This window comes from Haemaphysalis longicornis, unplaced genomic scaffold (genome assembly GCF_048455015.1).
Source record: "Haemaphysalis longicornis isolate Haplotype H1 unplaced genomic scaffold, Haemaphysalis longicornis Haplotype H1 scaffold_2, whole genome shotgun sequence".
Taxonomy (NCBI): domain Eukaryota; kingdom Metazoa; phylum Arthropoda; class Arachnida; order Ixodida; family Ixodidae; genus Haemaphysalis; species Haemaphysalis longicornis.
This window is the reverse complement of record NW_027526295.1, coordinates 232,512,123-232,539,790: the sequence shown is the minus strand read 5'-3', so window position 1 is coordinate 232,539,790 and position 27,668 is coordinate 232,512,123. Positions and strand designations below refer to the sequence as shown.

The 27,668-nt window shown below is 49.4% G+C and overlaps 1 protein-coding gene across 1 annotated transcript in view; it reads right to left on the bottom strand.

The window, feature by feature from the left end:
• The window catches only part of LOC144170109 (uncharacterized), a gene marked incomplete in the record, with an annotated part of 189,025 nt that overhangs the window by 31,713 nt on the left and 129,644 nt on the right, over positions 1 to 27,668 (bottom strand). The window contains 2 exon segments of the mRNA XM_077699680.1: positions 6,471 to 6,605; positions 19,764 to 19,862. Of these exon segments, the coding sequence (XP_077555806.1) occupies positions 6,471 to 6,605; positions 19,764 to 19,862 (234 nt within the window).

Sequence of the window (27,668 nt, the reverse complement as noted above, 5' to 3'; positions counted from 1 at the left end):
GCCAAGAAAACCCCAAACCTACCCGCTCTACCCAAACCTTCGCGGGAGGACTGGGAGGCAGCTCGGCTGCTCTGACCTGACGGCCCAACGGGCCCTGGTCGGGCGGGCCCGAGGCGCGGCCGACGCCATTTGGCCCCGTAAGGGGGATCTCCCCTAGTGTATGTACGAGGCGGCCCCTTAAGGACCTTCCCTGTAAAAACTTCTGCAAATAAATGTTTTTCAGTCAGTCAGTCGTAGCTTCGTCCCGAATGCAGAGTTGAGTGAGCGAACGGCAGCTTCTTTTTTTACGTTTCAGAAGAATTTACTTTTGGGCGATGAAAATAAGAAAGAACAGCGGAAATTGACCAGCTACTTTAATAATGCTGAATAAAAACCCCGGGTCATCTCCACTAACGTGAAAACCTGGAAGGGGCGAAGCATGGAGTGTAAAAGTGTATTCTTGGCGCCTTGGCATTTTTGCCCACGGAGATGAAACAGAAATGTGAAACCTAGGCATGGGCGAAGCATTCAGTGTATATGTGTCTTGTTGGCGCCTTGGCGTTTCTGCCCACGGAGATGAAACCGCTGGGTGTAGAGGAATACAGATTTTTTGTAAGCTTCGTGTATTTGAAGAACGAAGCGTTCTAGCGCGAGGCGTTGGAAAACAAGTGTCCGGGTGTGGTCTTTTAGTACGCGTTTTTCCCATGGATATGAAACGTTCTAGCCCGAGGCATTGGAAAACGAGTGTCTTGGTGTTTTAGTACCGTGACTACATGATACTACGACGGCACGAGACGATGACGGCATGAGATGAAGACGACATGAGACGCCGATAGGCCGAGCGCCTAAGGGGCTCCGCCCCGAAACGTGAGTTGTTGATGGGGTACGCATATTTCACTCCTTTTCTAACTTTTTTGAATAAACGATTTTCGCATAATAAGTTTTATTTTCGGTTTCCGTGAAAAACGTATCGAGGAGATGAAGTAAAAACGTGTCGAGGAAACTTATCAAGAAAAAAAAACGTATCAAGAAGAAACGTATCTGCGGGGTTGGGTGGAAGTGCACCAGAGTCTTGTGCCGTGTGCACAAGACCGCGAAGGGGATTATGAGGGGTGGTACCATTGGTACAGGGCTCCAATGGCATCTGCTGCTTTACGCGATTTCTGAATCAGACCGATCCGGTCCTCACAGCCGCAGGCAGGCGGTATTGCCCACTGCTACGCATTAGGGTTTCAGATTTTTGGTACAGCCGTTGTGTTTTGGCATTCGGGTGAATTTTGCTCAGTATGCTAAAGTTTCGAAGGATCCCACCTGCAGTTCCACACACCGGCCTTCTTGGGTGTTAAATAAAAAGGCTTTTGCTTGTTGACGTGGCATTCATCCTTTATCCTTGATTGAGAAGCTCCACACTCCGACAGAATGTCGCTCACTAACAACGCTCCTTCGCTGCTGCCGACGTATCCCCTTGGCTTGAAACACCGGCAGTTTCTTTTTCCGAAGAAACACGCCCTCGAAAATCTTTTTGAGTGATTGATTGATTGATTGTTGTTCGTTTGTTTGAGCTTGTTGACTGACTTGAATGGTTGAGTTGATTATCCATTTCAAAAAAGCGTTGTCCAACCCACCTCTGCGTGTATTAACGCTCTATGCCACACTTGTGCCGTGGTCTCAAACGCACGGCAGGAAAGCCGACTTGCACAATGGGCTTCCACAAAGGCCCATCAAGCGACTCAAGAAAAAAAAAAACGCTTGCCGTAGCCTCAATCAAATTAAGGTCCCTCGTGTTATATGAAGCCGACGTATATCCGACTGCGCCATTCCGTTCAGACTTCGGACTTTGACTTCGACTCAGGTGACATGGGAGAAAGCTTCTCATTTTAGCCATCGTTCTCTTAAAGAACAGGCTTTGATTCTTTTGCTACTCGCTAACTATGTACCATTGTGCTAGGCTTGAAACACCGGCATATTCATTTTTCCGATGGTACGCGCCCTTAATGTACAGGCTTCATACGCCGCAACACCAGTCTTCAATAGTAAAGGTATACGCTCCTCCGTAAGATGTGCTGTCTGGCACTGTAGCGTTACATGGGACCACGAGTTCCTGTACCCCACCAGAGACATGAAGTTTATTGGGGGAGAGGAAGAGTTGTCATTATTGCTTTGTTGGGAAGGGCTCTGGGGACTCCAGTGCCCCTTGCTCATGTTAAAAGTGAAACGAATGTCTATTTGTAAGGCAGGGATAAGACTGGGATAGGCAAAAATGGTTAAAACGCCACCGCCTCCCTTTCCACGCGCGCCCACGCAAGCGCGCACCCCCCCCCCCCCTTCCCAACCCGCCCACACACATTGGGTATAGTAACAGTAATATAAAAACATTTTATTTCATTTCTGATCATATTCTGATCATATACTGATCATATTCGTTTCTTGCTGAAACCACAAATCCTTTCTTTCGTCTCCACCAAGGCATCATTATCGGAATGCCTGCTGGCATGCCTCATCCTTTCCACACTCCTGTTGTCGCTACAACCGATTCCAGGTGCAGGCGGGCGCTCGCTCTGGCGCCCGCCGTCGTCGCTCCCGGTTGTCCTTGGTTAGTTTTCTGCAGACGCGTGATGAGCCGGCTGATAACCGCCGCAGCTATACATACGGCTAACGTCCACAGAAAATCATTCAGTGATCCTAGTGACTACATCGCGTTAATCAACAGGTTTAAAGTATTATACAGCTCTTTACTAGTTAACGGTATATTCAATACCACATTACGTGTTGTTTCAATAGCTGCACGTTCCCCAGTAAAGATGTTTATTATCTCTGTCCCCACTGTCAGTTGTGCAATAACGATACTCGAATACTCTGGTCACCATTTCCCGTCCGTCCTTTTAAAAAGTACGTGGACGCCAGTGGTGGTCGGGGGGTCGCAGTTCCCAAGTGCATTAGTAATTAACTGGCTTTGTAAGCCTACAGCTCCCCCTCCCTAGCCCTCTATAAGAGATCCTTGTGGATCAGGATACATACACCCAGCAGGAACCGTCAGATTTGCCTCTCCTCATCGCTAGGCCAGCAACCAGAGAGATGAACTCATTTATTATAAGGAATGCTCTGGGTCCATTTGGTGAGAGGGTTGGTGGGACGAGAGTGGTGGTATGAACCGACAAAGTGGATGTGAATCCCCGAGGACGGAGCACCCGCATTCACGTCGCATGTTTTTGCCGACCTCGACGTAGGTTAAAAGTAGCACTAGCTAGTCATACATGTATTCCTCTGTTTTTCAGTTCAACCGTGCACGCAGAGAGAAGTAGTATACCTCTGCGCCAAGCGTACTTCTCGCCGGACAAGTGCAGAGTCACTGTCGTTAGTCTTGTACTTAACCCGGCCTTACCTGCTGCGTCAAGCTATCGGGGAACAAACGGGGATCATCAGCGCGGAGAAATGAATTATGTATGTCTACAGATGTTGCAGAATCACTGAGGAATGGAGGGTTGTGCTGCGCTATCGTACAAAAATATAGATAAGTGTAACGCCGGTAAAGTATATGGTAAGTGCAGAATAAGCGCCATTTCCATTCTACCATCTACGCAGCCGCCAGAGACGAAGCCTATAGCAGAAATATGATCGCAAAAGAAGAGACGAGAATCGCCCCAGGTTATAACCTAAGCTGAAAACGAGTGGTACACGGCCCCTGAGACCTCTCAACGACGGCACGTGTCAGACGTTCCTGGAAATTGGGCGCATACATATGTATGCGTAGGTCATGGGGCATCTGAAATACGTGTCTCGCTAGCGGTTATAAAGCTCGACGCGGGGCTACTAGCAGCCCTGACCGAGTGAGTAACGCTGTTAAAGGACGACTCCCGTTTCTGTTGTGCCCTTTACCTCGCCCCTGGCAATCTCGTGGGGGATGGAGAGCGGAAATGGAATTGTTATTCGGAGCCCTTAGGAAGCTTCGTTTTCGCTGTTGAGGTTTCCCTTTTTCGGGCCATAAAAGCCATTCTTGCTAGTTCTGCAAGTTCTATCGCTTGCCGAAGTCCCCTTTTTGCGTCATTTACCGAATGACCGGCGTTTGGAAGAAATGTACGGTTATTCTGGCAACGATAAATATTTGTCGTCCATGGCACTCTGCTGATTAGTTACGACGCAGTTTTACGTGCGGTTTTCAACAGAGAAACTGTTGTTGCTGGCCGTAATATGTGCGGCGTCATAAAAAACTGTTATAGTTACTCCTGTGGTTTACCGCGCACGTCAGAACACGCCTTACGAGGAGCGCCCGGCGTCGTACAGGCTTGCGCGTGGCGCTCGCAAGAAAATACCAAGAACACAGTTCACGTGTGTCCGCGCCTCAAGTGGGAAGCCCAAGACAACTCGCGCTACAGACGCCCAGTTCGCGAAGCCGGTTGCCGCCGGTTCCAGCACGTGCTGACGCGTTCCACTGTGGGAGAAGTGTGAAAGCCTGCGAACACAACGGTCCGGGCCCGCCAGTCATGCATGAAGAAGACGACGATATTGATGGGTGTGGCGATGACTACTACTACCACAGTGCAAAAGCGACTACGGAACATGTAAATAAACAATTTCAAACGCAACGCAACACGTCGCGGTGCGTTCTTCAGTGCTTAGATAGTAAGAAATCCTCCTGCTTCGGTATGGTTCAAGCCTTGCGCGAAGTAGGGCAAGCTTCGTAGTGCAATTTTTTACGCGTGATTTCGTGGCGATTTGCGTAAGCCTGACCGGCGTGACGATGCACATCCTACAACAGTAATTTCTTTTTCTTTAGTTTCTTTAATCTCCTTTAACAGTAATTTCTTTAATTAATTGTTATTTTCACGAAACGCTAAGAGTTAATTGCACGACATCTCTACCGCCCAGCCGATGTTCGCGAGTTGGATGCAGAAGAAATCAGGTGGGTTGCTAGAGAGCCCACCGAGTAGTCTCTAGCTTAAACTGATTTCACTGGGCTGGCGCATCTGTAAAAAAAAAAAAAAAAAAGAATACTGATGACTTCTTCCAGGGCTGTAGCATTTACTTCCAACCAGACGGTGGCGCTGAAGGTGGCGCAGTGCGCTACCATGGTGTGACGGTAATACCTATTTACGGGATGGTGAAATAATCAAAAATATGTGAATACACGATTTCCCCCTGTTTTTCCCTAAAAGGTGAGATTTACAAAAATCCAGCGTTAGTGCGCTCCTACGTCATATAGAAATGTACTCCCGAAATTTCAAATATCAAGGTCCAGCGGTTTTTGCTGGCCCTCGATGACTCAGTCAGTCAGTCGGGCACTTCTATTTATAAAAAAAAACGAAAAAAAGACTGTTTGGCTCCCGTACGGCAGCCGAAACGTTTTTGTTCGTATTTATCGTTTAGGGTGTGGATGCAGCGAAAACACGTTCAATCCGGATGTCATTCCGTTAACATGGTTACAAGTGTTATATATATATATAACTCCTATATATATATAAACAGTTATATATAAATATATAACTGTTTAACTCTTTGTGATCTATTCATGTTTAACCTTTTGTGACCCTACCTATTTCCTGTTCAATTGCTAGCTTCTGTGAAATGCTCTTTTGTGCCCCCTATGTATTCTCTTCATCCGCGGGGGGCACACCCACCTTCGCTTCCTCCCGAACCAGTCTCCCCAGCCACTGAATACCTGTCTGTATACTCTTCCCTTTCTTTTCAAACCGCGCTTGTCCAGTTTCCCCCATTGTCTGAACTTGCAGCCCGCGCGGCATACGTTGACCCGTCATGGTTCAGCCTTGAACGCTGCATTATTAACACGACCACTTTTTATCTCTCTCGCTCCCCCCCCCCCCCCTTTTTTATTTTTTTTTGTTTGTTTGTTGATGTTGTAACATAGGCGTAGCCGGACTGTATGCACACTCTCCATTTCCGAAACATTTTCCGCTCCTTCTCACATTTTTATGCAAACCTATATAAGAAATGTGTTCAAAATGTTTGCGACAGCAAAATCATGTAACTTTACTCTGATGAAGGCAAGTCCCGTTGCCGCTACGTAAGTAAACATTGTTTGTTATTGTTCTTGCTGTGTATCCGACTCTTTACTTGTACTATATATATATATAGATATATAAATCTGTTTAGATCCATTTCTCGGTACAATCGTTGGGCGCCAAAGCCAACGTAACAAGATTGCAAGCCTGAGATAAATTTGTATAGTTGGGGTTCGGTAAAAGTACGTTCTGGCCTTCGAGGACTCGGCGATGAGCAGTCAGTCGGTATTTCGTGGATATTTCTTTGACTTGTTTAGATTGTGATATATAGAAACGTCAATAATGGGTATCATTAAGCAGAAGGATATTTACCCCGCTCGCACCGAAATGCAAGAAATCCACAAAAAGAAAATACGCAATTGTTTGACTGCTTTTCCCGTATTTCGCTATAAAGAAGACAACCTTACTAGGAGGCAATAAATAAAGATGTGCACACGCACACAAAAGTTTGCGCACAGAAGAGAAGCAGCTTACGTTCGTGTCGGCGAACACATCTTCCTGCGTGTGATGGGGCATGAACACCCTGTCGAACGAGAACTCCTTGTCGCCCCGTGCTGTGTGCACGACTAGCGTGTAGTCGTCCGTGATGTCGATGGCGTTCCCTGCCGCCTGTAAAAGGGAGCAGGCAAGAGCGGCAAAAATAGAAGAGATGAGCAGGAATTGCGGGCTATTTTTGGCATAGAACGACTGGCCTCCTCCATCGAGAAGGAAATCGGCGTTGCAGTGCACACCCCACATTTGTGAGCAGTAGCATGTGGGGCTGTGCCTTGATCACCCCCCCCCTCCCTCCCCCTTCTCCTGTGAACGGGATGGGGAACGAAGGTAGTCACAGAGATCGTGCATTTCATCATCATCATCACGAACAACAACAAAAGCCCACTAGGTCTACGGCAGGACGAACGCCTCTCCCATTGGCCTCCAACCGCACCTACCCTGCGCTGATCGAGTCCATCCTTTGTCCAAGCATTTCCTTATTTCATCCCTCCATCGAGTTATTCGCCTTCCCCTTCGTCTAGATCCGTCTCTCGGTATCCACTCTGTCACCTTAAATGTCCACCGGTTGTCGTTCCGGCTAACTACATGGCCATCCCAAGTCCATTTCTTTTTCTCTATTTGAACATTGATATCCTCTACTCAAGTTTGTTCCCCGATCCAGGAAGCTCGTTTCCTCTCCCTTAACGTCACTCCTAACATTATTCGCTCGTTGAGCCGATATAAGTTTGCTTTCCAGTTGTTTAGTAAGGCGCCAAGTTTCGGCTCCATACGTCATCCCCGGAAGGACGCTGTGGTTGTATACTTTTCTTTTCAGTGATAGAGGTTGCTTAGTTTTAGTTAATTGGGTGTGTTCACCGAGTGGACCCCAGCCCATACCTATTCTGCGCCGTGTATTCCAAAAGCTTAAGGAAGGCAGGGATGCTAACCAGAGAAGGCGTCGGGTTGGCTACACCCTAAGAAAAATTCCAATATGAATTTAAAAAAGAAATGAATATACAACGTAACCGTCACGGCAGAACAGAGTCAAACGAGAGAGCGAAATTAACGAGGAAAAACGTCCCCATGTCCGAACACAGGCCGCTGCACGCTGACAATGTCCCCTAAAATATTCACACAAGCCTGCGGACTTTCGAAAAAGAGAATAGGACGAGCCAGGCCTGTGTCCAAAAACAGCTAGGAGACCCGAGATAACCAGCACCATAAGGGGGAAGCAATTTCATTTTCTGAGTGAGGAAGAGGTTTGCCTCATCAGTGGGACACATGCGTCACAATAAGGCAGGGCTGTTGCCGTTCCGCTGTTGAGTGAATAGAGGTTAATGGAGGCCAACTCCTACCTACAGGCAACGAAGCAGGGCATGTCGGCAGGTACGCGCCACTGTAGACGAGGATTGAGAGAATAAAGGCGAAATTCGAGGGGGTCTCACTGAGCTGGCGTGATCTAGCGAGGAGCGTAGCGCTCCAGCATTATTTCGTAAGCAGCAAAGTTGTTAGAAGATATTATTCGCGCAACGTGTTTTGGATGCAATTAAAATGTGCTCGTATATTTGCTATGTTCACACTATGCTCACTAATGTCGATAGTAGGCCCGAGCGCCGGTAGACGAGCGGTCGTGCGACATGGAGGGACAACTAAGAACTACATAAGAGATTTTAATGGGCAGGAGAGCGACTAAGCGATTAGGCCAAGAGGGAAATTAAACGAGCACTTTTTTGGAATGTACAATCCCGCACAGAGCCTTGAAGCTTACTTCCGGCATAATCCTTTTGCACCTAAATCTCAATGTTGCAGCTAATTCTCGTGACATTTATTTATTTATTTATTTATTTATTTATTTATTTATTTATTTATTTATTTATTTATTTATTTATTTATTTATTTATTTATTTATTTATTTATTTATTTATTTATTTATTTATTTATTTATTTATTTATTTATTTATTTATTTATTTATTTATTTATTTATTTATTTGTTTGTTTGTTTGCTTGTTCGTTTGTTAAATGCCAAGCTATATCTCCGGCTTCGGCTGCACTACGTTTTAATACCCACGCGTTGGCGTCTCTTCGAGGCTGCGCGCGTACTGCTTCGCTCCGATGAGTGGAGTGAAATGCTTGATTTGTTGCTTAGCGCAATTGCCACCTGCGGCGAAGCGACCAAGTCGTGAAGAGCGCTGACAGACCACTCGCCGTAGAACCAGCGTGGGACGTTCGAATGTCGATGATGAGAGTGTGTCTTTTGTTCTCGAGTAGTTCGCACGTCCAGAATGTCGATAGCTTCCCCTAGGAAACATATGTTTAAAAAGACGTGTGTGGGTGCACATGAGCGCATCTGTGTGGGTGTGCCGGCATTGGGATACCGTAAGAAAAACTGTGCAAAATTCAAGCTCACACTTTCACTCGACCGCATTCAGAAATACGGCTCCATTCCTATAGCAGGAATTCCTTCCCCCCGTTGCTATAGGTTGGTAATCGATCGATAAGGCGATGAGGAAGGGCGGATTGTTGAACATGCGCTTTCTATTGGCAGTTTAGCTCCCTCGTGTCTCGGCTTCTGTTTCAATTAGCCACCCGATGCAAGTGGCCGCGCTAACCATCGCTTCCCATTTACTCAGGGCATTGAGTGCAAAGGTGCACAGATTTTGATGTCGCTACGTTGGTGCATTTACCAGGAACATGTCGGCTGTGCATGCCCTCGAATGAATATCATCCTTATCGAGGCGCGCATGTAAAGGGTGCTTTACAGCAAAGGCGCCCATACTGCGGTGAAGGAGGCAAAATAGGACGACACTATGGTAGGATGACATCACGCTGTGGGTGGAGCCCAAGTGCACGAACTGAACCACAGCAGAAGTACAGGGAATCATGCAGCAAGTCTTGACAACATCGATCACTACCTCCCTTTCACTGGCATGCAGCCGTCACCGAAAAAGACTAACCTCCTCCTGGAAGGTGGCTACGACTCGGAGCAAGCAAAGATAGGCCTTACATTGGCCGGCAAGACCATCACCCGGCCAGCGGAGTGGTGGGTGAGGATCCTTGGGGTTCCCCTCAGAGAGGTTGGTGGACCGAAGGAATGGATCCGTCAGCTTAAGCCAACGTGGCGCCGGCACCTCCACCTCATCCGCCGCAGAGGCAACCACTTTGGCGGCGCCGGCACACACACCATCAGGGCATTATGCCTGGCAACCCTCACTTCCAAGCTTGCTTCACGTTGAACCAAACACACTACGCACAACTAGAGGTCCTCCATCTTGAATGTCTCCGCGCACTAACTGGCCTGCCGCGTCACACGAGGATTGAAGAGCTCTACAGGTACTCGGCCTCCCTCGCCTTAAAGCCTTTATCAAGGCGCACAATGAAGGCCACTAACTATGACGGCAAAACACAACTGCGGGCAGAGGACTCCTCACCCTCACAAAAGAACTACCCCCCGATGCACCCAAACTGCCACGCCTGCTGGAGCCTTGGCTTGATGTTCTCCTCAAGCTTCCAAAACCACAGTGAAAAAAGTTCCATCAGTAGGACCACGAAGTTGAGCGTAGAGCAGCAGCTTCCCGTACTGACAGAACCTGGAACTCTGTGCTCACGGAAGCTACCTGGGACCCCATCACGCACAGAGCCAGGCTGGCTGCGATCTCCCAAATCGGCACATGCAGACAGATCCTCGTGTATGAGCACCAACCCAGCTCAGGCCAGATTGCACTGTCCGCCATCCTGTGCGCAGTAGACGAGGTTTGGGGGGAGACCCGTCGAGGACTGAGGCAGACAGGAGAGCGAGTGGTCATCTACGCGGACAGTAGAGAGGCCATAACAATCCTTGGCCGCACCCCCAGGACTGGTACGCTTGCTCATGAGATTAAAATGGTAAGCACAGTGCTGTACAGGAACTACACAGTGGAGGTGAGGGTGGACTGTGTACCAGGTCACGCCGGTGGCATTGGCGATGGAGCCGCACAAGCGTTGGCGAGCGATCATATGGACGACCGCTCCGCCTTGGTGACCCAGACTATGCTCGCACCAGACGACGCCGACCCAAAAGCCGAAATTCTGGCAGCCAAGAAGGAGTGAAGGCGCGCCCTTTGGCGGCACATCCCCACCAACCACCACCCACTGCCCCGAGGACTGCCACGGGGGGCTTAGGTCCTCATACACAAGGCACGTACGGGGGCCGCACTGACAGAAAACGTGCTCGCAAAATGGCGAGCCCACGAACAATGCAGGCCTAGCGCTTCCAACGACGACGGCGACCAGGAACAGGACCCCATAGTGAGCTGTTCCACATGCGCCATCGAAGTGGGCCCAACAGTGAGTCACCTGATGTGAGAGTGCCCTGGCTACAAGTACCTCCGTGCCCAGTACTTGCCACCACACATCACCACCCTACACCAATAAACCTCCCCCCACAACAACAGCCGCGACACACTGCTCTCCCTCTGGGCGTTCGCTCACGAGGCAGGCATTGATTGCTGCATGTGATTGTGAATGTACAGCATATACACGCATCTGTGTATGCACTTCTTTCTTTTCTTTGTCTTCTCTCCTACACCCATTTTCCCCCCTATTAGGCCAAAGAGCCATCCTACAAAAAATAAAAAAAAATCATTTATTCATTCTCTACAGCAGGAGACAAAGAACGACACTATAGCAACGTTAACTGGTAATTACTATCTCTGATAAGTGTAATAACAACTTAAGATGGCTAATAATTTACCCAGGAGAAGGCAAATGCTGCAAGTCATGCCACTGTTGTGTAATCGTATTGCGTTGGTGCATTCACCTGCAATTTTTTTTCCTTCGCGCTATGGGTTAAGCAAACACACCCTGCTGACGCTGTGGAGCACGCTCAGTACCGCATAGCGCAGCTAGCGTAACCTCCTTTCGCGAAAATTCTGCTCCGCCATCAGTATTGACGGAGACTTCGCATTTCAAAAAACCCCTTGTTTCTCCCTCATCCGCGGAGTTTGTAACGCCCTGGAAGTCACGGCGCGCTGCCTGAGGACGACCGCAGGCTTCATTCTGCACAAATGCAATTACCAGGCTGTGTTTTTGTTTCACAGATGTTCCGCTACGAAGTTCTAGAAAATGACGAGGCTGGCGCTCGCAAGTCGCGGTCAGCGCGGCATTGTGGACGAGCAATTTTAGCGTGACTTTCTTACGTAAACAAAAACAGGCCGATACCTTCAATTGAATTTTGGCGGCCTTGCACTTCGCTTCAGTGCCGCCTAATATGGCCATCGATCCATCGGTCCAATGCTTGTGAAATGCGTTGAATATGAGCAGATAAATGCAAAGGCGGCTGCCGAGCAGTTATTGTTTTTCGTAAGTCTGCCTGCGCCATTGCGTCAGTCTGCGCTGGGGAAGTAAAATTACGCAACAGAAAAAGAAATCGGTTGCGTGAAACGCTTCGGTTTCCTCACTGCAAGATAAGTTCGGAGACGGGCCGGTGCTATACGTGCACAAGCTGCTGACCCTATGTAATTCCTTTCCGCACGGGACGGGCATGGTCTTGCGACAATGATGAGACACCCTCAAAAAAAAAAAAAAAAAAAGGCAAACATTGGCAACAACGAGAGGACACTAAAGATGCTGCGGCCCCCCCTGGCTCTGACGTCGACTTAGGGACTCGCGCCGCTGTCGTCAACTACACTCCGCTTGTGAGGGGAAGCAGTGCCTGTGCTAGAAATCGTCCGCTTTGATGCTTTAATGCATTAAAAAGCGTATTTCCCGTAATTAATTTATTCTGACAGCCTCTGAACTCTCTAAATAACTTCAAACTGTATTCCGAAGAAGTCTGCAACGCATGTGGAGAGACAGTACAAGTTTCTTCAGAGTATCGGTCAGAATATCGTGTGCAACTCGTCCTTTCTAGCTTATTTGCGAGGTTTAGTGCTCAATGCTCCTCGATCAGTATCCAAATGTGTAGGCTTCCCCAAAGTATTTTTGAGATGCTCTTATGAAGATTCAACAGTATACGCACCAAGCAGCGGGCCCTTACACCAGCACCGCACAGCGCGAAATAAAACGGCCGTCTTCTATTTCTTTGGTTGTTGTTGCGACTTGTAACCGATGAATGTTTTTTCTGTCCCCTACGCACTTTTTTCTGCACCGTCACAGACGTCTTATTAGGAAGTTTGGGGTTGTTTGGGAGTTTTCACAACAATCATGTGGATTTATTTTTCAGGCTGTAAGGAATATAGCAGTTCGTGGTTTTTCCTAAGTCTGCCTGTGCAATTGCGCCAGTCCGCGCTGGGGAAGCCAAATTACGCAACAGAAAAAACTTGGTAGCGTGAAACGCTTCGGTTTGCTCTCTGCAAGATAAGTTCGTACACGGCTTTCGCTAAGGCTGCGTGCAAGAAGGCGCATATCCGCCGCGTGAGTTGTTTATTCACATGCAAATGCAATGAAAATGTTTCTGCTACGCCACTGAGAAGCGGCGCAGACAGTCCAGAGTACTCGAAGGCGGCTTTTGTGCCCCGAATTTCTATCGTGACCATCTTTATAACGGACAGACTCTCAACCCGCACCGTTATGACATGATTACAGCGTTAAAGGCTTGATATACTCGCTAACGAACGCAATAAGTAGGATACTTGTCGGTTTCCAGTACAATAATAATCGAAACCGATGAATATGTACAGGCAGCTCTTTATTGTTTTCCAAGCCTTTCGGGCATAAAGAACAAATCTGGTCTACCCGGGATGGCATTCTGTAAATTTAAGAAAATTGCTCTTGTTCTCTTGTCCTGACTAAGGACCCCGTCCACTATCCAGCTCGATTTCACTGTTAAATAAAGTTTTCCCCTCCTCCTCCTACTTTTCCGCTTGTAAGCAGTTTTACTGTAACGCACCTCTGAATGTTGTGAAGATATGGATGTGAGAAATGTACCGAACAAACATGGTGTTACTGTATTTTTACCGTACAAGTGACTCGTTGTGCTCAAAAAGGCTCCGTACGGGTTAGAAGCCTGGTATAAGACCAGCACGCGCCACACACAGTAAGCTATTTGGAAGTAACCCTACATTTTGTGGCCTATAATGCCTGTAGGCACACTTTCGTCCCATGACAACGTAAAGGGATGTGATACAATACTTTCGAGAGTTCGGCTGGGTTGCAAAAACTGTTTTACTTTATATACGATTACCGGGAATCGTAATGCCTTTTGCCAAAGCCGACAGCCCCGAAGGCCTGGGAATTCGTTTTTGTCTTGCATTTTCGCTGTTGTCAGTTATTAGCAGCTGACTGTTTCCTTTTTTGGAAAGATTGCTGGATACAGGAGCGGAGGCATAGCTCCGACTCTTGGTGCTCCGCGCAGGACCGACTTCACAAGGAATGGAGTGACGTCGGCAATGTTTCTTCCGGAGCGGTATCGAAAACTATACTTTAAATCACGCCCTGAGCTAGTTTATGCGGTTTTAAGTCTTTTATTGCGATAAAAAGTTACGCGCACACACAATCTAGTGCGGACAAGCATCCAAAGTCAACCAAGTGCAAAGAAACAGCCGGGAGAGCGAGCCCGAGTGAAGCAGACGACAAATGCGAGAATCCCTAAGCCGACGTCACGGAGACGCGCTTCGCAGCGCCGCCCGTGGTCGTGCTCTTTGCCAATACTAAACAAGGAAAAATTGGCCACGCATATGCTTTGTTCACTGCAGGTGTCTCCGAAAGATGATAGTATTCTTCTACCCCTTCCAAGCAATGCCCCCCCCCCCCTTTTTTTTTTTTTTTCATTCTCTGCCCCTCTCCTCTTACTTCTTACATATTGCCGCGAACGATGTCTGGGTTTGTTTATTTATTGTTTGTTTTTACTGTCGGGCCACGCCCGGCTGTGTTATCTGCGTTCCAAACGAAGCGCGTCTTCAATTCTTTACTTTTATGCCGCACGGGCTATCACATTCAGATAAGCAGACTGTTTCGCCCTAAACGTCACTAGCCCAGAATAATCTTCTGTGATCTACAATGTTCTGGGTGCGAATCGAGGGTTCCAGAAACACGTGCGTCGAAAGATAAAAGCCTGCAGAGCAGAGGCCATGGCATTCGATCTCCGACGCTCGCTTGAGTACGTCACTTTGCTGACTGCTGCTTCGCCGCCCGTGTATTATTTGAGTTGTTAGGGGAGCACAAGTTCGCTCCAATAAACGTGCTTTCCTTCAAGACAACCGCGTCGTCTCTGGCTTCGTGACAACATTAAACAAAATAAATGCTCAGTTTATTCAATTTCCCCGTTTTCGCACTGTTCTCGTGGCATCTGCTGCGACACCACACATACTTTTCTTAACTTTTGTTTTTTCTTGTGCTTGAAACAACCCGTGCCAATATCTTTTGTTAGTGTTTAATTTCATCTTGACCCACTTTGACATCGTTTTTCTAACGCGTTGTTTCTCTCACTTGCTATCGTAAAGACTAATAGAACGTGTATTAGTAATTAAACGAAAGCTGATGCTCTCCAGTTATGCACTCAAATTTTGCCTCCCATTTTCTCGAGGTATGGACATGTGGGTATGAGCCATTCCAGCAGTATTTGCAGCTTGGAACGGTCCCGACTTTCCATACTTCGCGTTCAAGCATTCCACTTTGGCCCGATGGCTGAATCCCGTACCATACAGCCAGTCGGTGAAAAATATGTGCGTTTAGGTGGCCCAAGAAAGACTATCCACTCCGGAAATGTCGACGTCGATAGAGAGCAGAGGAGGCAAGACTGACGCTTGCGGGGTACCATAAGTCTGAAAAAAAAAACCTGACCAATAGAAGGGGTCTCTCATTCGTGATGCGTAATTTCAGCACTGTTGCGACCGGGCGGGGGCACCCGATCCGAGCTCCGTGGCCTCCGACATACGAGTGGTAGCGTGTATGATGCGAGCGGCCAGCCGCTGTTGCAGCCGTGAAGAAGTCCAGAAGCCGTAGGCTAACGTAACTGTTTACTTCATAGCGAGAGGTGAGCCGAAGCCAAAGAACAATGCCCCGACGGGCGAGGTTACAATACAGGACTCGAGCAGAGCGACAACATCGATTCGCTGCTCTAACAGGAATGGTTTACAACGCTTGGGAGCTCTATTTATACCCGAAAGCGGTAACGGTCAAACGCCAACACGCTGGAACACGCACTACACTCTTTCCAGAGTTCGTAAGCTGTTCATAGCCTCGGGCACGTTGAGTCCGAGAGAGGGGAGAGAGGAGGACTCCGTTGCGATCACCGGGGCCTCTGTCCTTGAAGAGCGTGGAGACGAGCCACGCAGGCAGCCGCCGAAGTTCAGCCGCCGTAGGCAGCCGCCGAATGCGCAGAGAGCGAAGCGTCTGACGAGGCTTTGTCGCAACTTGTTGCCGACATGATTGCGCCTGTTTTCGAAGGCGCACGAGTGGCTTCGCCGCACAACCGAGGAGTGATGCGGGGAAGTACTGCGGCGCTGGCCCATTCGTAACAGCTTCTCCGCCGGGGGTCCGAGATCCCGATGGATAAGGGTCTGCAACCGTTGTCCGGAGGGATGCTGTCGAAGTGAAGTGTTCGGCAGACGCTCGACTCCAGGCCTTGGCTGTACGACACCGTGCTGGAGCTTCACCGGCGGGTCACTGGACGAGTAGTGGCTCCCCAAGAACGTCTCTGGCTTGGTCAGGCAAGCAACAGAACAACACAGGAAGACACAACCGCATCGCCGGCAAGTGCGAAGACAAATCAACACTGAAGATCTACCAGGCTTTTAGTTGCGATAAAATACGCTAATAACTAACTACTCTAGTTATATTTTTGCCCAGCAGTACTTTAGACAAGTGACAAACCTGAAAGGTGACATTTCGCTTGATTGGAAATGTCCCACACAAAAAGAAACGTAATCGTAAAGGACGAAACCTGCGTCAGGAAAAACAATGAAATTGAGAAAGTCAGGCGTCTACAAGCCACTTCTCGCGCTGAGAGCTGCGATTCGAGCTCTCATCATTGCTCCGAGTTTTCCCCTTCTTGTATCGCACTTTAGGTGCACCCGTTCTCTGAACGCTGCTGCGACCGCGTGAGAGGACACCGGCCGTTCGCTTCGACAACAGTCGAGCGCGCGGAGGAGCGAACGAGATTTTCCAACGTTCAAACGACAGGCGCGCACTCCTTTTCGGAGGCGGCGTTCCCTTGGCGCGAAGCGAGCTCATGGCCTTGCCTCTGGGCGTGCCCGCACTGAAACACGCGCCACAAGTACGTGCGGAAATTTTCCCTCTATCCTTCTTGTTCGCCTTTTCACCAACGCGTTCGGCAAGCGAACATCGGAACGTGTTTACGTTCTCTCCTCTAGGCTGATCGGTTCCCGACTTCGGCTCAGCCACAGGCGCCACCGAAATCTCAACTAGCTTAGCCCATATTGTCCTATCATCGGGAGAATCAGCTGGGAGTGACACGGGCACGACGAGCTCTTTAGACACCGGGTAGCTTCGTACAGTCACTACCTCGTCGTCCCTCGCGCTTACGGCGACAGCCTCAGCAAGCGAACACCGAAGGGTGTTTTCGTTCTGTTTTGCGGCTGTCAAGGCTACACTAGATCCAAGCTGCCCTGTCTCAAAAGACGGCTCAGCCGCCCGCGACACCTGAATCTCTGCGTGCTCGGCTGGCCGTTGCTCGAGGTCAGCTACCTGAGCTGGTGGCAGAACGGAATCGGCTTGCTCAGTGGCGAGATCGTCATGACTCCCAACTGAGCTGTGCAAACCGCTCGCTGCCTCGGCAGCAGGCTTTGCCACCACGTCGCTCGTTTCTGCACTACCGTACGAAAGAACCTCTGTTTCAGCGGACTCGTGCGGTCTCTCGGTAACCTCATCGGTTACGCATTCCTCCTGAGCTGGTAGCAGGACGGAATCGGCTTGCTCAGTGGCGAGATCGTCATTTCTCCCAACTGAACCGTGCAAACCGTTCGCTGCCTCGGATGCAGGCTTTGCCACCACATCGCTCGTTTCTGCACTACCGTACGAAAGAACAACCTCCGTTTCAGCGGAGTCGTGTTGCCTTTCGGTAGCCTCATGGTTTCCGCACTCCCGCGAAACCTCGCTATCTCGCGAAATGTTCATGTTCAGACCGGTAGCCGCTCCCAAGGCGTCCCGCGAATTTGAACCATCCGAACACTCCGCCGAGATCTCCAAAACAAACGCTGACACATTATCGCACTCAGTGGACAGGCACTGCCCTCTGCCGCCTCTGCCGACAGTCTGAGCTAATGCGTCGTCGTTATCTCTCTCAGCAACCTTGACGCGCTGCGGGGCAGCAACGGTCGCTTCCGACTCGCGCTCCCGAGCGTCTGCTACTTTCTTTTCGTTACCGTGGCCAGTTTCTCTATCCACGACAACGAGGTCTTTCTCGAGCAACAATTCTAACTCGGGCTTCGCTTCTTCCTGCTCGAGTTGAATTTCGTGCTCTAGGTTCTTGTTCTCCCATTGCAGTCTCTCTCTTTCGAGCCTCTTCCTTTCCCTTCGGATTCGCTCGATATCGAGAGCGTACCACCGCATCTGCCTCTCGAACTCCTCACGCTGGCGCTCAGCCTCAGCCTCTGCCTCTGCCTCGGCGGCCTGACGTTTAGCCTCTGCCTCGGCGGCCTGACGTTTCGCGGTCTCCCTGCCATTGATCAGCTCAATGCATTCCGACAGCTCCTCATCGTCAGCCCCGACAGCGAGTATAGCCTGTATCAGCTCTGGCTTTCTCAGCGCGTCCGTAACATCCAAGCGCAACTCTTTTGCAAGCTCCAACAACTGCGGTTTTTTCAACGCTTTCAAATTCATGGCCGGTCTAGAGTACTGCTTTCCCACTGCTCCAAAAATGTTTTGCGCGAATAACCCACGCGACAAAAACACTCGCCCTACCAGCTATCCTCAGAAGCCTGGTAAAACTCAGTGAAGAAAAGTCCCGCACTCACCCTTGACCGCCGTGAATTCTGCGAAGTCCGAAGCCGCCTTGACGTCCGTGGTGTTGGGTCTCGCACCGCTGGCTTCAGGTGTTACGAAGTTGCCATCCCACCGCTGCCACCAGTTGTTGCGACCGGGCGGGGGCACCCGATCCGAGCTCCGTGGCCTCCGACATACGAGTGGTAGCGTGTATGATGCGAGCGGCCAGCCGCTGTTGCAGCCGTGAAGAAGTCCAGAAGCCGTAGGCTAACGTAACTGTTTACTTCATAGCGAGAGGTGAGCCGAAGCCAAAGAACAATGCCCCGACGGGCGAGGTTACAATACAGGACTCGAGCAGAGCGACAACATCGATTCGCTGCTCTAACAGGAATGGTTTACAACGCTTGGGAGCTCTATTTATACCCGAAAGCGGTAACGGTCAAACGCCAACACGCTGGAACACGCACTACACTCTTTCCAGAGTTCGTAAGCTGTTCATAGCCTCGGGCACGTTGAGTCCGAGAGAGGGGAGAGAGGAGGACTCCGTTGCGATCACCGGGGCCTCTGTCCTTGAAGAGCGTGGAGACGAGCCACGCAGGCAGCCGCCGAAGTTCAGCCGCCGTAGGCAGCCGCCGAATGCGCAGAGAGCGAAGCGTCTGACGAGGCTTTGTCGCAACTTGTTGCCGACATGATTGCGCCTGTTTTCGAAGGCGCACGAGTGGCTTCGCCGCACAACCGAGGAGTGATGCGGGGAAGTACTGCGGCGCTGGCCCATTCGTAACAGCACCATACGGCGGGAATTCAAAATGGGCGCAAAAAGACGTGCTATTTAAGAAAAGAACAATATTCAGCACAGATGACGTCTTTGATCACGCAACCCCACGAGTGCGCGGGTTTAGTCTTAATATTCAAGGCCTGTTGCGCGGTGAAATGACAACTTGGATGAGCTTACAACGCCATGCTGTCGCCCATAATCGGCATGCAACAGCCGTACAGCATATGTAGTACGTCGTACTCCTGGTTGTTTTGGCTCAGCTTAGTTCACCCGAGTTGGCAATAAAACGGAGTTATAGGATTGCTTACCTGTTCATAAAATCTGCCACGAGCTAGGGTGAGGCTATGTTCAGACCGACACGAAAGCCATATCGTTATCTATGGACGTGAAAAAACACTTTTTGCGCGTTTCTGTTTTACATGCGCTTCAATTTTTCCAAGTGACATTCCTCGAAGTGTTTCTTCTGTCCTTGTCATGATGATGTTGATGGCGGTGGCAATGCATCGCGGCGTGCGTGGGTTGCGTGCAACTTATTTTTTGTGGTAAGGCACAGTATATTTTCTACATTAACAAAAAAAGCCACCATTTTTTATGCAACAAATGTTTAGAAAGCGACAGTCGGTATGCAGTGGGTGAACATGAAGAGAGGAAACAACACCTTGTTCGGTCGGTCCGTTTCCAGAGGCTTGACCCTGCAGTAGACTCGTATTTTCCCCTTTAGATCCTCGACCATGTTGTAGTACTTCTTCCTCAGCACCTGCGGAGAGAAAGGTAAAAACCCTGAGAATGTCGGTTTGCAAAGCTTAACATCGATGATTACGCTGTCGTCATCATCGCTTCGTAACGGCAATGGAAGCCTAAAAGCATTAATAGGCTTAGAAGTGATCCAGCGACTCCACCATGAAAATGTGCTCTCAGATTGATTGATTGATTGTGGGGTTTAACGCGCCGACGCAACGCAGGCGATGAGGCGCGCCGTAGTGGAGGGCTCCGGATTAATTTTGACCACCTGGGGATCTTTATCGTGCGCCGAAATCTCGTACACACGGGCGTTTTTGCTTTTCGCCTCCATCAGAAAAGCGGCCGCCGCGGCCGGGAATCGAACCCGCGACCTCGTGCTCAGCAGCGCAACGCCTTAGCCACTGAGCCACCGCGGCGGGTGTGCTCTCAGAAGCACAGGAGTAACTTGCGTTCCAGAAATACGCCAAAACTCCCATCTGTGGGATTTAAACGACCTTTCGCGCCTAATGCATGACTAAAAAATTCGACCACCTTCGCAATTGAGACGCGAAGACTGACGAAACAGCAAAGCTGGTGGTCCTTACTAACTTTAACTTGGCTGTTTCCTTAGCTTTAAATGTACCATTTCTATAGCATTTCTATTACTTCGCTTTTCCATGGCTTTAACGTCGTTAGTTTTATATTGGCCGTTCGCTAGCTTTAACTTGGCCCTTTCTATGGTCTTTTAACTTGGTGTTCCAGTAGCTTCCACACCCCCTCCCTCTCCACCCATCACGACGATGCTCTTTTCTTCTAGTAAGGCTGCTGCTACTGCGCTACTGCTGGTATCGAAGACCACCAGCGCCGCTGTTTCCTCAGTCTTCGCATCTCAATTGCATTGATGGCCGAATATTTTCAGCTCCGGCAGTCCTCGCCCGGAATTCTGGATCTTGTTGGCGCCGCTTGACACGTTCACAATCGGCTCCCCGCTTCCTTCGCCAACGCTCCACTTCTTCCTCGGGAGAGAGCACCTTCTTGGGTCTGCCCATCTTATCAGTAGATCGGACACTGACGGCGGGGAGTGCACGCTGTCTCTCTCAACTAGGAGAACACCTGGACGTCAAAGCTTACGTCATCGCAACACTCTTGGATAAAAAGGACGAGAAAAGGAGTAACTATAGCCGTTAGTCTTCGCGAGCGACCGTCGCTCCTAAAGAGGAGTAACTGTCGGAGCGTGCGTGCCGTGTGCATAATGCGCGGAATAAATGTTCATCCCCTCCGATCTAGAGAGCAACGGAGGGACGAAAAACCAAGCAGTTACTCCCCCCTGCAATGGCATCGCTGCTATGCGATCTGCCGCATATGTCTGTTCAGTTTCATAATTTTCCAACAAACGTAGCTGCCAACACAAATTCTTTTATATAGTGTCATAGGAACAAATTTTAGTTTTAAAAATAAGAAAAAAAAGCGCCTTGTCTAAGTGAAACGGCGACTCGTGGCACGGAGCGGCGATGTGCGATAGACAAACGCCTCCGATAGACAAACAAATGCCGTCAGCGGCATTTTTTTTTTTTCACCACTGTTAGGTCGTCTTCGTGGGGGTAACGGAACGGAACAACCGTTCATCCGTTAATGACGAACGGTTGGGGGAGTAACCGTTAGTCCCCTTGCATTTACTCCCGTAGGGTACTAACGGTTGTGGCAACGCAGTTAGTCCCCAAGAGGAGCAATGGCGCTCCCCTGTTGCTCCCTTTTGGCTAAGAGTGCAGGCGCAGCCGATCCATGACGTTCGCGTCTCCACCCGAACAGCTGCGCCACCACGCGCACTCCCCACACCTTCTCGTAGGCTCCTTGCCTCCTCGACACTTCTCCCCCACACTTTTTGGCCTAGCATTTTGCTCCTCTCCACCTTGCTGCGCCGATTTTTGGGACGGCACGTCCAGCACGGCTGGAACTCAAGCTTAGACTGCTCCGCTTGTAAAGATGCCGGTTAATGAGAAGTTATTGCAACCGGGGCTGTTTTTTCAAGCAATGTACTGGAAATACAGAGTGGTAATTTCAATAAGGTCGGCTAAACACACCATGGCAGCGTACACTGCTATGAAGGTGACACGCGAAACAAACAGGACATCTGCTTTTGATGGTGAACCGAGTCACGACACCTTGGCGGTCTCCTTTCTCACAATCGTGAAGTTCTGTCCTTTTTCTGAACGACAAGAGCACGACAACGTGTTTTCTCGCTGGCAGGTGTGATATTAAATCGAGGATGCGGAACCGAACCCCCCCCCCCCCCCCCCACACACACACACACACACACGGCTGTATTTAATTTTGAGCGAAAAGCGATCTTACCAATGCTTGGGAGCAACAGCGAGAGCATGCGCGGGGGAGAAAGATAGAACTTAATTGATTTAGTATAGGTAGTGCCAAGAACGAACGACGTTAATGCAAACACCGGATCCTTTAAAAAATCCTGACTATCAATACTGGGAAATGTAGGACCTGTCCAGGTGATCGCTCAGCGGCTGGACAACATCCACGCTGAAGGCGTTGAATGTGCATGTGGAATGAAGACTTGATACAACCCTAGGTTCTCTGTTTTCTCCCTTTTTAAATATTGCCCACATGCAGGTTTCCTGCAAAACCTGCGAGATTACGCTCCGTCCCGGAAGTCTGGAATCCCAGTAAAGCAATTACGCAACCGCTGGCGTTAAATTACTTCTAAAGTTACCAGAGCATAACATTTTTACTTTAATACTATGCAGGTTTCGCAGTTCGCAGTCTTAGGTCAGAATGTCAGGCGGCTTTTTCCCAGCAATATCTGCACGAAATACGTCCGTGGTTTGAAGCTAGAGCCAACTGCACGCGAATTACACTTTCCTCAACGTCTGGCTCCGGTATAACATAACATTAATGTCAGGGTAAGATGAAATTCTGATACTTCATCAGAACGCCCTGTCATCTCAGTTAATCCAGCTCCCGTTCAAGTTTAGTTTATCCACGGCCTGAGTGGGAACGGAGCACTTCCTTCTTTTTCGCGAGGGAATCTCACTACTCCTGTCAGAATCTCGCGCAAGTAGGACTACGTGGGAGGCGATCTAGGACATTTCGGTACAGGACGTTTCGGTGCGGGCATTTGGATGCACAGATATATCGGTGTATGGAGATTTTGGTGCACGGACTTTTCGGTAAACGAATTAATGGGTTTGGAACGTCTTGATGGTAGCGCAATTACCCACGGACACTAAGGAAGGAGAGGACAAACCACAGCGCTGCTTGATTGCTTGATTACCGGGTGCTTGATTGCTTGAAACAACCGTTAAATCCTCATTTCCGCGTAACGTGAGTTATGGACAACAATCCACTGATTGCATATTTAGGTCAATGCCCTGTTTGATTCTTACCAGTTATTTTTAAAAATTGACCATTTCCATACTCATGTTTAACACCTAGTTCAGGGAACTCCTGTTACGCAGCCAACTGAATAAATTATTTTGCAGATATTTCTAGTTTACATTAATCTGCATTCGCTCTTTTGTGCCGCACGCACATCAGCGGGTGTTTACGATGGTATAAGGCATTCTACAAGTAATTTTTTCTAAGTGAAAGCACACTCCCACTATCCAGTGAAAGCAGCTTTACAAACACCGGGTTGCCCCCTCATGGTGCAGAAAATCTTGTGAAAAGTTTTATATGTTAACGGTAACTTTTGCGCACTCGATACGGGGACAGAGAGAAAGGTGACACCAACACAAGCGCAGTATTGTTACACTTTTATATGGGCTGCGCTCTCACGCTAAAATGAATTTGCAGACACTGTTGTCACCAGTTGTTTTACAGACACGTCTAGAATATCGTCCTGTTGGTGAAAGGAGTATACAACTCAGAAAAATTGCGACGGCTCGACTTTCTCAACCGTTGTTGCATCCCTGGTTGTACCCCCTTCCCCCTTCCCCAAGACTTTGGAGAAGGGGGAAGGGGGACTGTGCATTTGGTCTTCTCAAACAACCTTCAGTTCATGTTTTCGCAGTTATTTTCATTTCATCTTAAAGGAGCCATGAAGAGAAAACAAAAGTTTGTTTTATTCGAAAGATTAGGTGTTTCATAGTACCCCAAGCGCTTTCCCGGAAGCAAATGATGCTTTATTCACTGATAAATAAGGCAATTTAAGCCAAAATTTTAAATCTCCCGCTAAAATTGAACATTCCGTGACGTGTACAATGGCGTCATAGAGCCGGTCCATGAAACAGATACTTAGTATGTCGACTCCATATAGCACCCACACGCGGGAGTCGATCGAGACGGCGGCCATTTTAAAAATACTAGTAAAACCTAGTGCACCCGCAGCCCTAGTCATGGAATCGCCTGATCCGGAGAACAAAACTCTCGCCGAGGAGCTCGGGCTTGCATTTAACAACCTCACACCACAAAAAACGCTCAATGCTTCTAAGTGCACGAGCGGCAAGGGTTGTGGGATACGCGGTGGACGGGAAAGCGACCATTCCGCGATAGCCACAACAGACGAACGCCCAGCGTCGGCACCGCTGCTCGTCAGCCCCGTCGCGACGGACGAATATAGACTGGTACGTATGTGCCGTATTTTGATTACGGTTAATAATAGTTCAATTTCAGTAGCAGTATCACTTATGCCAGTTGGCCGGTGTCGTGTATGGAAATCCGTTCGCGCGAGCTCTCTGCTTCGACCAGAAGATACGAGCGTCAATGCGCGGTGTTTACGGCATTTTTTTTCCCCAAGGTCAGAGCGATTTGACGAAGTCGGCACGAGCGCCAGCATGTTCCAAGAGTGAGCTAACGTAAGGGTCCCTGCCGTAACTGAACAAACTGAAGTTTTCAGTGGTTGTAAACTGGAAACGAGCTCGTAACGACAGCAGCAAACCAACACCATTCGAAACTTACGCGACGACTGGCACTATCTCGTCGCTTCTTGCTGTTCCTTACTCCCCTCGTTTCTATTTTTACCTTTGCTGGTTGGCGATATGACGGCCAACCTCCTGTGAAGGGATTACGATACGAAGCAAGGTCGCGGCTGTGCGTGCTGAACGGTTCGTTGGCCCCGAAGAGCCTCGAACCCGAAAATTCGTCTGCGCGACGGCGAGATGTCGAGCTCGGCCGGCGCGCTAGTTTCGTACGCATTGGCGCACACGCTTGCGAGTTCGTTCGGACCTTCAACCGTTTACTCCACCGTTCTTTGTCATAAAAAGAATGTGCAGTATGTTTCACGGGCATTTAGCTCGCTATGCAAGCTGTAAGCCCTGCCTAACATGCGTTTGCTTTTGCGGCCTCCGCCAATCGCAGAGCTTAGCCCATGTGACGCATAGGTTCTGTTGCGGGAAATGAGCTGGTGGGTCGCATGACCATTCCCGTTTTTCCTAATTATGTAGCTTATTTGAGCGAAGTTTGCGTTATAAGTGGTGTCGTTATGGTTCTAACGAGGCAATCTTTCGAATGAACCAAACTTGTGTTTTCTCTTCATGGCTCCTTTAAGTCTTCGTCCCAACAGCCAGCTCCCTTCGTGAAATTTCTATCTCCCCCATATATTTTTTCAGTCATATTTTCGGTTTCCGCTAAAAATTTGACAGGCCCAGCGGAGTTCACAGTCTCCGACGCCGTCCCCGCACACACGCAAGAAAAAGCTATACATTCACCATGAGCTGGCGCAACCTCTATTGTGCGCAAGAAAAAGCCTCCGAAGAAGCCCCTAAGGACACAATGACCAGTCTCGTTGGCTCCAGTGTCGCCCAGCTCGAGAAACAAACTTGCTGGGTGCACCGTTCCGCGCGTCGCGGTCATACCCACGACGTCCCTCAGCGTTATGTTCGACGGGACGAACATCACACCAATCACGCAAGCACGCATCCTGGGTGTCATCTTCCAGAACAAAAAAGGCGACGGCGTGGATCGACAAGACCAAGGTTTCTACAGAACAAATATCCGAACATGATCTGAAGAGTCATGAACCGGAGAGGAGAATTGAAGCAAGAGGATGCAATGATGCTCGTACAGACCTTCGTGACGTCGCGCATCGTTTACGCGGCGCCATACCTCAAGTTACTCAAGAAAGACAGGGACCAGTTGAACGTCATCATACGCAAGGCAACCAAGATGGCGCTGGGCATGCCGAAACATTCGTCGACCGACAAGCTCCTCGGCATGGCCAGGTACAACGTCGTTGAAGAGTTAATAGAAGCTCATCTGTCTAATCAAAGAGTTGGGCCCAGTCAAAATTCGGCGGGGCGTCGCGTTCTTGCCTAGTTGGGCTGGGAAGAGGCAGACCGGAAGAAAACGGGGCCGTAGCCCAACTTATGGGCGCATAAAATCGACAGTAATCCTCGGCCTCGAAACATTGAGGCCGGGTCGTAACGACGGCCGCAGAGCGGCTCGTATAGCGGCTATAGATCAAATAGAAGAAAAAGAAGATCGAGTCGCTCCTATCAGAGACGCTTCTTTACCAAGTTTTCATCAAAAGTAATGCTGGCAGTTAAGACGCGGGGTGTGCTCGTAACCTGCGCCCCCATCAAGGCGACTTTTCCGGAGGTGGTAGACGAGGCCGCGATAGCGCTAGCACTCGTGCAGCGCAACGTTAGAAGAATTTTCACTGACTCGCAAAAGGCGTATAACAGCTACAGAAAGGGGTGGGTGTCTCTTGCGACACTAGATATTCTCAAGAGTAAACGCGACGTATCTGAAAGGAGAGTGAGTTGATATGGCCGCCGGCTCACTCTGGGCTGGAGGGCAACGAACTTGCCCACCAGTTCGCCCGAGAGATGTAACACCGGGTACAGGAAGGAGAGCCACAGTCCACAATTAGCTGTAGGGACATGACGAACCATCTAAGGACGAAGAGGCGGCGTACTACGATTCTCACAATCGCTTAGCAGAGAACAGCCAGCGGTTTTACGGGCAAATACAGGCAGGATGCTTCGCGCAGCCATACCTACAAAACAAGATGTACCAGGAAAGGCACGAGAAGGAACGTAATTTCTTCAATACTCAGGCACGCTCCAACACGTTATTGGAGTATGCGATTTCGTCAAGCCAATCCCCCACCTCTTACCTTTCCCAATACTCCACCCCATCCATAATCCTCCCTAAATGAGTGATGGGAGACCATGCTAACCAGCCCCGCCCTGGAAGACCAGCTCGTCCTGATCTCCAGTAGCCGGCCGGCTAGAGAAGCTTATGGGTCCCGTGAAGAAGAACCACTCCCATCGCCATCGACGACGTCCATTAGCTCTGCTCAATCAAAGTTCTCTCTCTCTCTCTCTCTCTCTCTCTCTCTCTCTCTCTCTCTCTCTCTCTCTCTCTCTCTCTCTCTCTCTCTCTCTCTCTCTCTCTCTCTCTCTCTCTCTCTCTCTCCTCTCCCTGGAAAACGCTCCTTCTTCGCCGCCGGTGGCCCCATCGGCAACTAGCTCTTCAAGCGGGCATATTGACACTCCGAACGTTGTTGGATGCAGCATTCTCCTCGCTTTCTTCCATTATAATAATAAAAAAATTAGAATAGGATAGTGTGGCAAGAGCTGCAAGAGCTGCAAGGTAAAAATGGTCCTGGAAAAATGTTTCCGGAAAAAACGGTACCAGAGGAAAGGGTCTTGAAATAAACGGCCCCAAAGTCAAGGTAGGAAAAATGGTTCCGGAAAAATCGGTTCCGCAATACCCGTTCGGGGAGGAAACCGAGGTACGCCTCCTCACTGCTACGACAGGATTGTGCGCTTTAAGAAGAAAACATGTATAAACAACTAATGTACAACCAGGTTTGTGTTGTCCCTGTATGTTATATTTTTTTAAACTCTGGTAGCTCGAGTCTCGGGTGCCTGTTGTTCGG